The sequence below is a fragment of the Rhipicephalus sanguineus genome, chromosome 4 (assembly GCF_013339695.2).
Source record: "Rhipicephalus sanguineus isolate Rsan-2018 chromosome 4, BIME_Rsan_1.4, whole genome shotgun sequence".
Lineage (NCBI taxonomy): Eukaryota > Metazoa > Arthropoda > Arachnida > Ixodida > Ixodidae > Rhipicephalus > Rhipicephalus sanguineus.
Window position 1 is genome coordinate 2,909,227 of NC_051179.1, and position 13,912 is coordinate 2,923,138.

At 47.5% G+C, this 13,912-nt stretch overlaps 1 protein-coding gene across 14 annotated transcripts in view; it reads left to right on the forward strand.

Annotated features, from left to right (window-relative positions):
• Positions 1–13,912, forward strand: part of LOC119389290 (serine/arginine repetitive matrix protein 2) — a 351,568-nt gene that overhangs the window by 266,425 nt on the left and 71,231 nt on the right. For 10 of the 14 annotated variants that reach the window (XM_037656491.2, XM_037656493.2, XM_037656492.2 and 7 more), the window contains one exon: positions 7,569–7,670. The exons of the other annotated variants lie outside the window; for them this stretch is intronic. In XM_037656491.2, coding sequence (XP_037512419.1) covers positions 7,569–7,670 — 102 coding nt within the window. The remainder of the gene's footprint in view (positions 1–7,568; positions 7,671–13,912) is intronic. 14 annotated transcript variants of the gene reach the window in all.

The window sequence follows — 13,912 nt, forward strand, 5'->3', positions numbered from 1 at the left end:
TGGAGCACTGCCGCGTGCTTTGAAAACGAGTTCCACCTGCGCTGCTGCCTCTTCAAATGTGCAAGTTTTCTCGTATTTTTTATTCAACTGAAACCGTTGTAATAGAGTAGCAGAAGGCGACGAACATGGTGCTATTCGCAACTTTCAGCAACTATAGGGGGCGTCACAAGAAATCCAATATGGCTGTCGATGCGGTGATCATAGAGTTTCCTACAATACTTACTAGAGGGAACTCTGGTGCTAGTGTCTATGGGAGCTGCAATGCATCGCGCTTCAGCCAGCATGGGAATCGTGGGTTTGTCACGGATTTGTCTAAACTTGGTTCTTTTGGCTCCGTTTGGCTCCGCGTCGCCTGCATCCGCTTTGTCGCATAACGAAGTTCAGCAAAAATCAGCAGTTTCACTTCACCACTTTAACTTCTTTAGGCTCACCGATTCAAATCTGGACACGAAGTTCACAACGACTCATTCTTTTATCTGAAATAAAACCAAAACATAGCAATAAACAAAGCCACAAGTGCGTTCGAAGCCCACAAGCACGAAGACTAGGCAAATCCGTGTACTACCCATCATTCCCATGGTGGCTGAACGATCGCAGCGCCAGAGTTCCCTCTAGGTCATTTTAGGAAACTCTATGGCGGTGATCACCCGTACACACGGAGTGATCACCGCATGTGTTGTCACTGGTTGCTGCCGCTTGCCGGCTAGGATAATTTTCCACTGCGTTGAACTTCCCATGCATGGAGTGGCTCACACTTGAAAGCATAAACTGCGAGATACACGGCATGATTTTGCATCCGATTTGACGTCCTACGCGCTTGTGTAGCAGCCGGAATGGGGATGTTTCGCCATACGGGGTCGCCGGATCGGGCGTCCGGCGTGCGTTAAACTCGGCAGATTTTTCTCATCCGCCCGGTCCGGCGATCGCACGGCCGTATAGCCATAGTGGCAGCATCACGGGAGACAGGCAACGTCGTTCTGCTGCTCGGTTTCTTACCACTCCCATCATCAGATGCCCAAGTATTTGCCGGTATCGCCGCTATCGGTGGCATGAAAAAGATGTGCTACAATTATTTTATCATGCAAACTAATTCGTAATTCAGTAATGCGGTGCTTCCAGTGTGGCACTATAATAAAAAAAAGCACAGGCGTCCACACCACTCGTGAGATCGGGAACCACGACGCGAAGGCACCTGCGATGCATTCGCAGATAAGCAGCGACACTGCAGGCCGTCTTACTTAACCGGCTTGCTTCGCTTGCACCTCTGCTCTTAATATTGAGGGTGTCGAGAAAATGGATTGAGTATGTCGACGCCTGACATAACAGTACAATATCAATCGTGTTAGCAAAATTCGCTCACTCTACGGCGTACTCGTGCTCGATTGCGGACGGCAGCGTCGTCTGCCTAGCCGCCGCTCGCCGGTGTCAGTTGCCGCAGGCTTTTTTGATGTGGCTTTCGCTCGCGAAGGCATAGATTTATTAACCGTCGTCTTCTAACTTAAGCAAAAAAAAGAAAAGAGCACTCGCCTGCTGTCTCCCAGGACCGTGGTAGCGCAGCACGTAAGGTGTTGCGATGCATGTTCACGTGGGTTCGATTCCCGTCCACAGCGGCCACATTTCGATGGAGGAAAAATGCTAAAGATGACCTGCGTGCTTAGATTTAGGAGCACATTGAAGAACCCCAGGTGGTCGAAATTCATCCGGAGCTCCTCACTACAGCGCGTCCGATAATCGTATTGTGGTATTGGCACGTAATATCCGAGGAATTCAGTTGTGTCCCAAAATTTAGCCGATTTCAGAAGCACGATGGAAACCATCATTTTCTCGTATGACAATCTTCCCGATGCGCACGTGGATATCCCATTGTCTTTTCTGCCGCCGGTCCAAGGGAAAACCAGCCACGTTTACGTCGCCTTTACAGTATACGGTTTGAGCATTTTGGCACGCAGTACACGCGATTTCTCTTGTGCTGTTTACCCATCACTGAACCGCAAAGCTTGCACAATGTTGCATCAACAAAATCCATCGTAATTCACTGGCCACATGCACAACAAGTTGCAGGACACACCGACGACGAAGCACAGCCCGCACGTTGTCGCCAGGCAAGTTTCGTTCTATCACCGGAACGCGCTTTTCACCGGTTGCTGTGTGGCGGCGCCACCGTAGCTGAAAGTTGCGAATACCGCTTGGTGCCGCAGTGCCGGGCTTACGCAACGGAGCTCAGTGTCAGCCTGCACCGGTACCCGCGGGACAAGAAATTGCGTGAAGCGTGGGTTGTGAAACCAAGAACTGGCAAGGCAGCCATCGGCTACGATTCGTGTGTGCACCAAGCACTTCCGCGACGAACACTTTCGCTACTGCGTCGGGCCTGCGATGTTCGGTGAGTAGCAGACAGTTATCTGCGACACGATAGAAAAGGCGCTACTTTTTACCAGGTGCGATGCCATATCAGAACCTTCCCGTGCGACTTCTTGATCGTAGGACCCGTGCTAAACGTCCACAAGATCGGCTGCAGATACGCAAGTCATTGTTTAAATACGTTGAATTAAAAAAAATACTCACAGGGTCCCTTATGCATTCGCCAAAGATGACTGGAAGGCGAAAGCCATCTTCTTGTTAGTCGATGTATTGATTCTCCCGCGCCCCCTTCTCTAAAGGTGTCCTGCACCCAACGTGGTTTTGCACAGCCTCCGTGATGGGTGGGCCGATCACGGAGGCTGTGCAAAGCAACCATGCCGTGTGAATACGTCATCATGTGACGTCACGTTATGTGACGGCATGGCGACGTCATAATTACGTTACAAATTTTGGCGATATGTGACGTCCTATGGTGACGTCATCACACGACGATTACTTTTTGCATCACTTGTGTTGACGCCGCCGACGCGAGACGCCGACGGTTAATCTTCCCGTTTGATAAGGCCTTTCGACGTCGACGTTTTGTATTGCCTCTGTGATCGGCCCACCGATCATGGAGACAATGCAAAGCGACCATGCCGTGTGGGTACGTCATCATGTCACGTCACGCTGTGTGACGTCATAACGACGTTGCAAAGCTTGGCGATCTGTGACGTCATGATGACGTGATGACGTCTTCACGTGACGATTATTTTTTGCAACACTCGTCTTGACGCCGCCGACATGGGACACCGACGGTCAGTCTTCCCGTTTGATGAGGCATCTAAGGCTTTCACCTTCATAAGCTACACGGCGTTTGCTGGTGGATGTACATAACGAACGAGTCAAATGCTGTGGCTGATGTGTGCTGCATGTATGTTGGCAATAACATTTTTTCAGTCAACCTCGCTTTCTCCTGACGGAAACACTGTGCTGAAAAGCCCAAACTTGTTTGTGCCACTCCGAAACTTAAGTTGGGCCTCTGCGACCCTATGTATTTTCTTGGAGCCTTATTTATTTATGTGGGAAAGATGCTGGGCAGTTTGTATTAGACACGACACTGCTTACAAAATTGCTGGGGTACTCGCCAAGCGCTACGCATTAAAATTTTGCCTTTTACTCTTTACGCGTTGTTGTTACCCTGTTTTGCGGCTGCTGGTTGCTGGAATAACTTCTCTTTCTTTCACCGCTATTTCAAGTTCATGTGGGTCCTAGTTTACAGCCGACGTTTGCAGAACAAGACCGGCTAACATTACTGTATTTTCTTTATTTTCCTTGCATGCTACTACATGCTTGAACTTGTAGTGTTGAAGCTTTCGTCTACGTATTTGTTGATCACAGAGAGCGGCAAGTTCACTGAATTGCAAAGGGAACGATAATTAAGGCGCATATTAAAAAAGCCATCACATTTGCCCACGCTTTGTGTGAGCATCAAGCGAAATGAACGCACTGAATTGGGGAACGGAAGCAGTGGCAGTTGCTCGCTGAGAAGACCGATGAATATGCAGTGCGAGACAACTTGTCAAACAAAATTGAAACGTACACGAATTTAGACCGAAAAACAAAAACAAAGAACATTGAATCATCGGGACGGCACATCACAAAGTTGTCATAGGCGCACCGAAGTCGTAGTTGTAACGAAATTGCTATTGAACTGCTCTAGTAGTGTCCGCGCAACAGCATTTGCTTGTGTACTCACAAATTCTCATATTTCGCAGCCCAAAGTTCACAGCACGGTGCCAAAACGCGGCCGTAGCAAAAGCAAAACCATGAGTACGAACATACATGCAGAAGCACCGTCAGTCGCCGCGAACCCGTGCGATCGCTGGCTTGAGGTTTCTATCCATTATGCTCCGTTTGGTTATGCAGGCAGTCTACTCTAGCGGGATATTTCACATAGTTTGCACTCAGCGAACGACTAGCTTTCACGCAAGAAGCCGGTACAGGGGTCTCCACGCGGTGACCGTGTGAAACGGGTGCTCGGTTTTCTGCAAAGAAACAGCGACTGTAAACTATATTGTGCTTTCTGTTAGTCGAAAATTATTGTTTTGACAGTAAAGAACACATTTCGTTTCGTAAGTGCTTACAGAAATGTCCTGGAGGGCTTCCGCGAGGTGTTGTAGAGCGCCGACAGCAAAACCTATGGGGAGCGCGCCGGCGGTATTTATTTGTTTATTGATTGATTGATTGATTTACAACAATAATGTTGTGGGAGACCAGGGGAAAAAAAGCTGATCAATCAGCTTGAGGGTGTCCTGGCCACCCTACACGTATGTCAGCGTAAGCGGTGGCTACAAACAACGACTAGAACAACAAAATGCACACATAATATATTGCACATGGCTCATTTCCATGCAAGAAGGAAGCGTGCTTGCATAGACAGCATAAAGAAACTCGAAAACTTTTCCTTTGAGAACCTTGGCACCTTGGAACACAACGAAAACAAAAAACAAATAGAGGCCGACGTTTTTAAAGCAAGTGTACTGCGTAGCACGCAATCGAGGCGCGCCCGATAGAGGGCGACTCCGTAACTCCTCGCCCCCAATATGTGCTCACCAGCCCCATACTTTTGCATGGGAAATTCAAGGGGATTTCTCAACTGTTCGATGTAGCCAATAATTTGATATATCCAAGTTCGATATATCCGGGATCGACTGTACTACTACAATGGCACAAGGTAGACAAAAACAGCTTCACTGTGAAATCTCGTGCTCCTTTCCATCATCCTCTCCCAACGATCATCATGGCGTCACAAGGAAACATCTTCATTGTCATCAGCAGCAGACCTTGTCTTCTCAGCGTCTGCCAACATTGCAGATGCTGCTGCCCAAGAACCTGTTTGCCTGCTCTTCCTTGTGTTGCTCGGCGCACACCGAAAGCAGCTGACAATCGGAGCGCAGAGGAGCCAGGGTCGTCTTTCGATCAACACGCCTCGGCACCATTTCGAAACATTCTCGTGGCTACATGTTTGTTGCAGTCTCGAGCACAACTGCAACACCCCAATTAAATGTCAACCTCTAGGTGGTTTAGGAGCCCTTTATGCGAAAGAAGCAGACCTGGGCACGTCACGTAACTGATGGGGCAGACATTAGCGGTCAGTTTGAACGACGGAATGAATGCCCAGAAATGCCAACTTAGCCTAGGGTAGCAGGGAGCTTTACGGGGTGGTGAAATCAAGTTAGCTGGTACAAAACGGAATTGGCTCATTTAACATGGGCTAAATTGGGCACATGCACAGAGTGCTGCTCGTGTTTGACGCCCAAATGTGTGGGTGTGTGAATGTGCCGTGTGCTTGTGCTTAAATAATCTTGAAATGGGCTCCACAAAGAAAGGCCTACAGTGGACAAAGAATACACTGATGACAGTGATGGCGCTAGTTGAATAAAAGACGTGGCCGCAGGGGGAAAGAACGATGTGCTGACGTCTCGGCACCCAGAGCTCACAATAACGACAAAGGAAGGAGAGCTAAGCATTTAAGTTTTAAGCTGAAGCATGGGAAGTGCGTGCTGGTTTCTCTGCTGCTAGTGATTCTAGCGGTGATTCAGAATATGATTCAGTAAATGTCAGCCTGACATACGAGTTGAGACTCGGGATGTTGATGAATGAGCGACATTTCAAAAGCGGTGAGACAATGCTGACTGGATCAAAAGGGACTTTTCTCCCTCCGTGTTTCCACTTGACGCCACTTAGTTTTGTATGTCAACTGCAGCCGTTTATTGCAACGCACAGTTTTTTAACAATTTATTTTGCTGTTACTCATGAGTGAGCCATGTGTATGTAACACCACTAACGATCTTTTTGTCACTTATGGTCACCCTTTAAAAAGGTATGACAATTTGTTTTTCTGTAATAGGTTCACCTGAATAATTTAAATCGGCAATAAAAAAAATTGAGGTCGCATATGGCGAGAAAATTCGAAGGGTTAAATTGTGATGCGACAGGTCTGACATGGGTTGTGGGATTCGAAAGTTCCCCAGCCGGCGCATTGCGCCTGTCCCGCGCGGCTCATCACTAGGATCCGTCTGCCGTGAAACGGCAACATGGCGGCCGTGGCTACGATAAACCTTTTCAACGGAGAGAAGGGTCACCTCCTTTCTGGACGGGAGCACAAAAGCTGACGTGACAGCCTCGGCAGTGGATTTTTTGGGGGTCATGCATATTATGGCGGTGCCCAGGAAGCTTTCGTTGCCAAGGTGTGGTGAAAGCCGTGCTTGCCTCTCCAGACGTCTGGGCACCGCGTGTCGCACGGCACGCTATCTTGCATCTCTGTGCCACACCTGGCCACCAGTGACAGGCTCGCTTCTGGCTGGCGCTTGGTCACCGCTGGCAGATACTCTCCGGCCTGCAACGAGTGGTGCACATGGTGCCGTAGCACCGCAGGCAGATATACTCGATAGGCGGAGGTACCCTGTACGGCCCGTAATCTCGTGATTGTCGCAGCACTGTTCTGCATCTTGGGTTAATAAACACCCATTTCTTGACAACCAGCCTCGAGTGCCATTCCTACCCCCTTCTCCCCGTGTGCACTCTTATGAGTGGAACCACAATAGGGTCATTTGCGGTGACCGGCCAAGTCAGAAATGTCCACCACAGGCTGATTTCAGGATTGAAATAACGAAAGTGACTGAGACGTTTTGTCGACATCAAATTGACCAGCATTGTATTAATGGAAACCTGTTGTACTTAAAGCTTCTTGCGACTGTGTGATGCATCACTGTATGCTTTAAAGGTGAAACTTTGACAGAATTCTGTCGGGTCGGGAAGGAACTTGTGTGTGAAAAATGTGGACAAAGTATTTGTTTAGGGAACAACATTTTCATGTGCTCCTGAGAAAGTCATATAAATGAGGTTTAATTTATGCTGCTTCCAAGGTAAAGAAAGGATATGACATAACTTTCAAGTGTGCTGTAACAAAGTATGCACAGTTCAAGTTAACATAACTGCATGGCTGTAATGGAAGGCTGTCTCATACTGACGGTGTGGTAACCCACTCATTGTACAGCTGTCGTAAGTATACATGTTCGTCGCGGTTCACAACGACAAAAGTGCATTGTGTGAAGGCACAATTGTCACCTTTGCATGAGCATGTTTTTTGCAATCTAAGCTGTTTTCGTACTAACCCCTTACTAACTGCTTCCAGTCTCGCATGATGCCGCCCTTTTCACATGCAGGTCTTGCTCGAGGTCATCTCGCTCGAGGTCGTACGCTCGTAGTCCCTCCATTCCGCGTCGCAAAGGCTCTCCGAGCTTTCTAGATAAGAGGCGCATAACCAGGTAAATGAATTGCATGTGGGCCTTCCAAGGGTGACTAACCAGTGTTGCCGCTGTTGGTTTGTGTTGCACAGCTGTTGATGGTTGCTAATATTACTCACTGTATTATGGATGGGAACACACAGGGTGAGTATTTATTTTCAGAGGCAGCACAAGGAGTAGAAAAATATGCACTTTTAGCTACAGTACTGAACTTTGCTTTTTCTCAAAAAGAGCAGAAAGAACTATGAAAACAGAGTGATACAGTCATAGTGAGAGAAAAAGTCAAACATAGTGGAAAGAGAACCCTTAAGAAGTAGCTGATATGCCTTAGAATAACAGAGAGCTGAGCTAGTTGGTAAGTATTCATTCTAAAAAGACAGGGCGTGCAAACACGGACACAAGAAAGAAGTCAGAACACCACAAATGCCGACTAACAACTGAACAGATGCACAACGGCTGAAAAGAAAGAAGGCACGAAAACTTATCTGCGCATGCTTATGCAACAGGCGAACCTATCAATCCGGCACGCGTGGCGGTCTACGTGGAAGATAACTGTTAAGGCATTTGATTTCATCTTTATGCAAGTTAATTGACAGTTGGCTCACGCATGCGCTACCACTATTCTCGATATGCCATGCTTCAATCATCAGGCGCGTTTCTTCATTCCTATGTCGGTACAACACTGCGCATTCATCGAATTTTGGCGTGCACTTACAATCTCGACAATGTAACGATAGATTAGAAGGTGAGCCTCCGGTTAGTGATCTTCTATGTTCTAATAATCTCTGGTTAATGCAGCGGCCCGTCTGTCCTACGTCGAAGCGGCCGCAGCTGAATGGGACCTTGTACACCACACATGTACGGCAATCAGTGAATTTGTTGGTGTGTTTTAAGAAACAAATATTGGTCCGCTTCTTGTCTTTTACTCGCTCATTCTTCCTCTGCACAGCTGCACAAATCTTACCTAGCTTATTGGCAGCCTACTAGGAAGTAGATACGGCATTAATGTTGTTTTCACGGCGTGAAGCATGGCATATCGATTGAAGCATGGCATATGATTGAAGCATGGCATATCGGGAATAGTGGTAGTGCATGCGTGAGCCAACCGTCGGTTAACTTGCACAAAGATGAAATCAAATGCCTTAACAGTTATCTTCCACGTAGACCCCCACGCATGCCGGATTGATAGGTTCACCTATTGCATGGGCATGCGCAGATAAGTTTTCGTGCCTTCTTTCCTTTCCGCCGTTGTGCGTATCTTCAGTTGTTAGTCAGTGTTTGTGGTGCCCCGACTTCTTTCTTGTGCCCGTGTTTGCACGCCCTGTCTCTTTAGAATGATATGCCTTGTTCGTCCCTTCAACATAACGGACACTAGGCAGGCGAACATCGCAACTTTAAGACCCTTATTGCCATAGTAATATTATTGTGGGTTGGCGCAGTACGTAGGTAGACGCAGCATTACCAGGCCTCATAGCAAAACTTGGCTATGCGCTGGATGTCGGCCAGCATTTTTATTAAAGTCAATTGTAGCAGCCCCTTCCTCTTGTGGGCAAGATCATTTGAGGTGTGCTCTCTTTTCATTTCTTTGCATTGTGGTGGCACTGCACACTTCACATTGAGGGATTAATCAGGCACGGGGCATTCTCTCACTGAAAGCATGGTTCCCTGGAAAAGAAGGAAGGACCCTTCTGTTTGTCATGACCACCGTTTCATGCTCCACAGAGTAAGCCATGCAGCGCGCTCGTTTGTTTTTGATGCCCACAGCTGAACAGATGCAGCCTACAAAACTTTATGCATTATAGAAGCAGCGCTAAAAGACGTAGACGAAGAATAAACAAGCACACAGGACGAGCGCTGCTTGTTTATTCTACGTCTACGTCTTTTAGTGCTGCTTCTATAATGCATACGTACCAACTAGCCCAACTTTCTATCCTGCTGAAAACTTTATGCCCTGAACAAGGTATGATGTAGCGCAGTTTAATGACCTGCTAACTTGTCGATGTACTGCATGAGGCATGCCATTGTAATCCAGAGCCAGTATTAATCGCAGTATTTGCAATGAGGTGGAACCGATTTGCCATTTTACCAAATCGGAAAATGGCAACAGGCATCAGTGGTTGCACCGACCTCTGCTGAAACAAAAGTTTTCACGACGAGCGGGATCTGTGCATGCAGTGGCAGCCACAAATCTTGATATGGCAGCTTGTGAGAGAGCAGCGAGAATTCAGGCCACCGCGCTGCTAGGTGCTTGTGACGGACAGTACCACTTGCTTGGGCACCCGTTTATGGTTGCCATCACGAGGAATCGGCAGCAGCCGCTTTTCACGTAAGAAAAAGGCTGCATCTGAACAACATCTGGGATGTTGTTGTGCAACAAATAATGAATATTAAGATGTGTAACTCGGCGGATGGCAAGTGTATGAGCAGCTGACTTATATTATCGAGCAGGACTTTTCTAACTGCAGCTTTAATGGTGGCTGTGGATTTAATGAAGCTGCATTTAGCAGCCTTGCTACAACTGAAGAGATTGACATGGCTCTTTGATGAGATGGTCTTACTGGTCACGTTGATGTGCTTTTTAACCAAGTCTTTAAAAAGAAACGGCCGTGAAAAAAGCACCTCAAGTAGGTACAAGCACGGCCGCTACATAAAAAAAAAAAAAAACAGGTGCGGCCTGCTGCGTGGCACCGAAACGACGTCCGGGGCCTAGTTCTCCTTGCGCCCGTTCTGGCGCCACCACACCGGTCCAGCTGTTCACGGAGAAGCGCTTCGACAGCGGCGTTTGTACGCCCGACACTTACTCCAATCAGGCCGTAGATAAGGCCTGATTGCACATTACAGGTTGAATATTGAAGTCGTTATTAGAACTGCCGATTACCCCACATATGTGAACAGTTTGCCCTGGAGTACCAATGTTTTGTAGAGTGGGCCTCAGTACTCTCCATGAATGCTGCCCGTTTGACTCAACTGAAATGAAAAGTGTCACTCAATCACTGATCCCGTTAATGGACAGGCAGTTGCCGGGCAGGTTCCAAGCGCTGACTTATCGGCCCACCGAAACACACCACGAAAGCACACACAATTTAAATGTAGGTCCTTATAGTGCGCCAACAAATGCCGGTAGTGGTCCAAAGGAAGAGGTAGAGCCAAGAGTTGACAACACAAACAAAATATATTCTCAGTTAAGGCAGTACAAGCATCACGCAAACATCCACACTCAGCAGGTATCAATTACAACTCACAACATCACTTAGATGGTGTTTAAAACAACGGGAAACTTACCGTGCTACAAATGCACTCTCATCCATTAGAAACTATCCAAGAACACTTAAAGACCTTGAATATTCACCAGACGTGTGCAGCCCACAATTCTTCGAACGTTTCTCGTATATTTCTCTTCCATGAAACACTCAAACAATATCCAGCTCTGGTCACCGTCATTCGGCGACACTCTTCTAAACAGTGCTCCCACGGTGTCATCACTCGATTATCCAAGGTCGACTGACCGCACTACACGACTCACACGAACAACATAACTTTTTCGCCGACTTCACCATACCGTCCTACCCTCCGTCGTTCCAAGTGATTGTTCGGCTCGTAGCACGTAGCGCAGCGACAGCTAGGGGAAAGGGATTCGTCTCGCCCGTTCGTCTGCGGAATCGGTCGGTTCCACTTCGATTTCTTGAATTCTCCCGATCTGCGCGGGTGTTAGGCTGTCGCGACTGCGACCAAGGTATATGTAAACTGGTAGCGTAACTTCCGTAGAAGCCCACGTGTCAAGCCGGTGGCTGATGATGATGATGATGTGGTGCCGTTCCCTTTATAACGGGTCGCCGCGTGTATGGCGGCTTGGCAATAAAAAAATACAGGAGTATAAAAACCCCAGCTAAGAGAAAAAGAAAGAAAGAAAAAAAAACGATTAAGGAGGATGTGAGGCACGACCTACTCCATGATAAAAAAAAGGGGGGGGGGGGTCCGTTCACTTCGCGACCCTCTGAAGAGATAGGATTCTCCATCTCTCCAAGCGCCGCTTAGTGCGCTCCACCGCTCCTCTGTTCATCTCCCCACCATCACCCTCGAATCCCAGAGCGAAATGTAACGGAGTGTCTCCTCCACACTGGGGTTCGATTTCCCTGCACTGCAACACAATGTGTTCCGTAGTTTCGTCCGCACACTCACAGACCCTACACAACACATCCCGCTGCTCACTATCTATAGTCCGCTGGCGTTCCAAGGTGCGCAGGGCCCCAGCTCGCGCCTCGAAGAGCAGGCTGCTTCCAAGGCTATTGTCATATATGAACACCGCGCCAATAGTCCGCTTGTGCTGTCCATACAAGGTCATAGAGCTCTTGCCCCCCATCGCCTGCAGCCACAGCTCCTCTTCCTTCTGCTGGACACGCCTTCACACATTGCTGCCATGTGTCCGCCTGTATCGGTGCCGTGAAGAAGCCATATTTCTTCTCAAGGCGGTATATGCGGTTTGTCCAGTTGGTGCGCATACACGTCGCTGAGAGGTAGTCAAAGACCTGTCGGGCGAGTCGCTCTTTCCGCAGAAAAGGCAAGCGGCCACGGTAGGTCAGTTTGCTTGCCGCCTCCCGTGCCTCGAAGGTGGACCAACCGAGGTCTCCTTGAACAGCCTCGATAGCTACTGCCCCATGCGATCCCAAAGCAGTGCGGCCGACCTCTCGCTGCCGTCGTTCCAGCCATTCCCTGGTCGCATGAGACAAGCAGACAACGGCGTTGCAGAAAGTCAGTGCCGGCACATGCACAAGCTTCCACATGTCGCGAACCATGAGATATCTGTTGAATCCCCATATGCTTCTGCGCCGGAGAACACACTGTGCCCGCAGGGCCATCCGTCTGACTATTTCCTCGTGTTCACTATAAATGTCGCCTCCTGCACACATCGTCACTCCGAGGTACTTGTACAATGAGGCAACCCCCAGCGCCTTTCCGGACAGTGTCAGGGTTTCGTTGCCCAGTGTCACACCCACCAGCTGTACTACTGTTGTCTTCTTGGCGTTATAGCGAAGCCCCAGCTTTTCGACTTCCGCTGCACAGATGTTGAGTAGTGCCTGCATGTCTCGATGATTTTCTGTCATTAAAACGATGTCATCCGCAAACGCTAGTCCCGGTATCCTGCGATTATCGTCTATACCGGTGGTGCTTCTACACTGTACTCAGTTCTTCTACACTGTAATCTTCTACACTGTAACTCAGTTGCAAAACATCTGCGCAGATGTTTTGCAACTGAGTTACAGTGTAGAAGATTTCCTCCGTTAGAGCTGTGTAATCAGCAGCATAAATGCGCCTTCATAGGTATGTATTTGTCACAGTTCTAAAACAGCCTTTCTTCTCCAAATGCGGTCACGTGTAGTCGCGTTTGAAGCTGATTGCCGCTTTTCTGTTCCGATTTCTAGATTTCTCAGCACCTCAGCGCATTCTGGAAAAGCTCTGATTTGTACCGCGAATATTGTCGCTAAAAACAAAATAATGCAACATGTTTTTCTATATTACTTTTCGATGGCCTTCGGTTGTCTCTTTACGGGATTTTAAGAAAAATCGAAGATGGGGTTTTCATAATATCCACATTTCAGTAAGGTTCACTTTCGCCGATATGAGAAGTTTGAGGCAATATATAAAAATATGTATTTGCCCTACAGCAACAATATTTTATGCACTTATTGAACACACTATATTCCCACAACTCGTAAAGTTTCAAAGCACTGCTTGCATTGCCTTCAGAGAACAAAAATGGGGAATACATAACCTTTTATAAAATGTCACATAATTAGACATTTTTAAAAACTATTTTCCTTCGCTCTACAAACTTGAAACCGCATGAATTCATTCTCCATTAGGCATAAATTTCAGGAAAAAAATATTTTCCTTGTAACAATAATATTTGTGTTTTTATAGCATCTCAAACTTTCGAGAATCACAGGTGACAGAATTGGTCCCTCCGTGTTGGATAAGTTCGATATTTTTTTTCTCGTAAGTTATGCTGTTAATCATAAAACGAAGTTTACTTTCAGGCTACCTGGAAATAGGTGCATAAAATATTAAATACTCAATGAAATCTAAAATATCAATTTTCGGAGCCGTGTCGATCTCTCGTGGAATGACCCAGTAGCAAAAGGTATATGCGCGTCGTCTGCTGGCACACTGAGCCGCCAGCTGAACTTGAGATTGTTTACTTTTTGTATGCGCCTTGTCTTCGGTAAGAAAACATTCTCGGTAATTCCAGGTTTAGTTCGTATAAT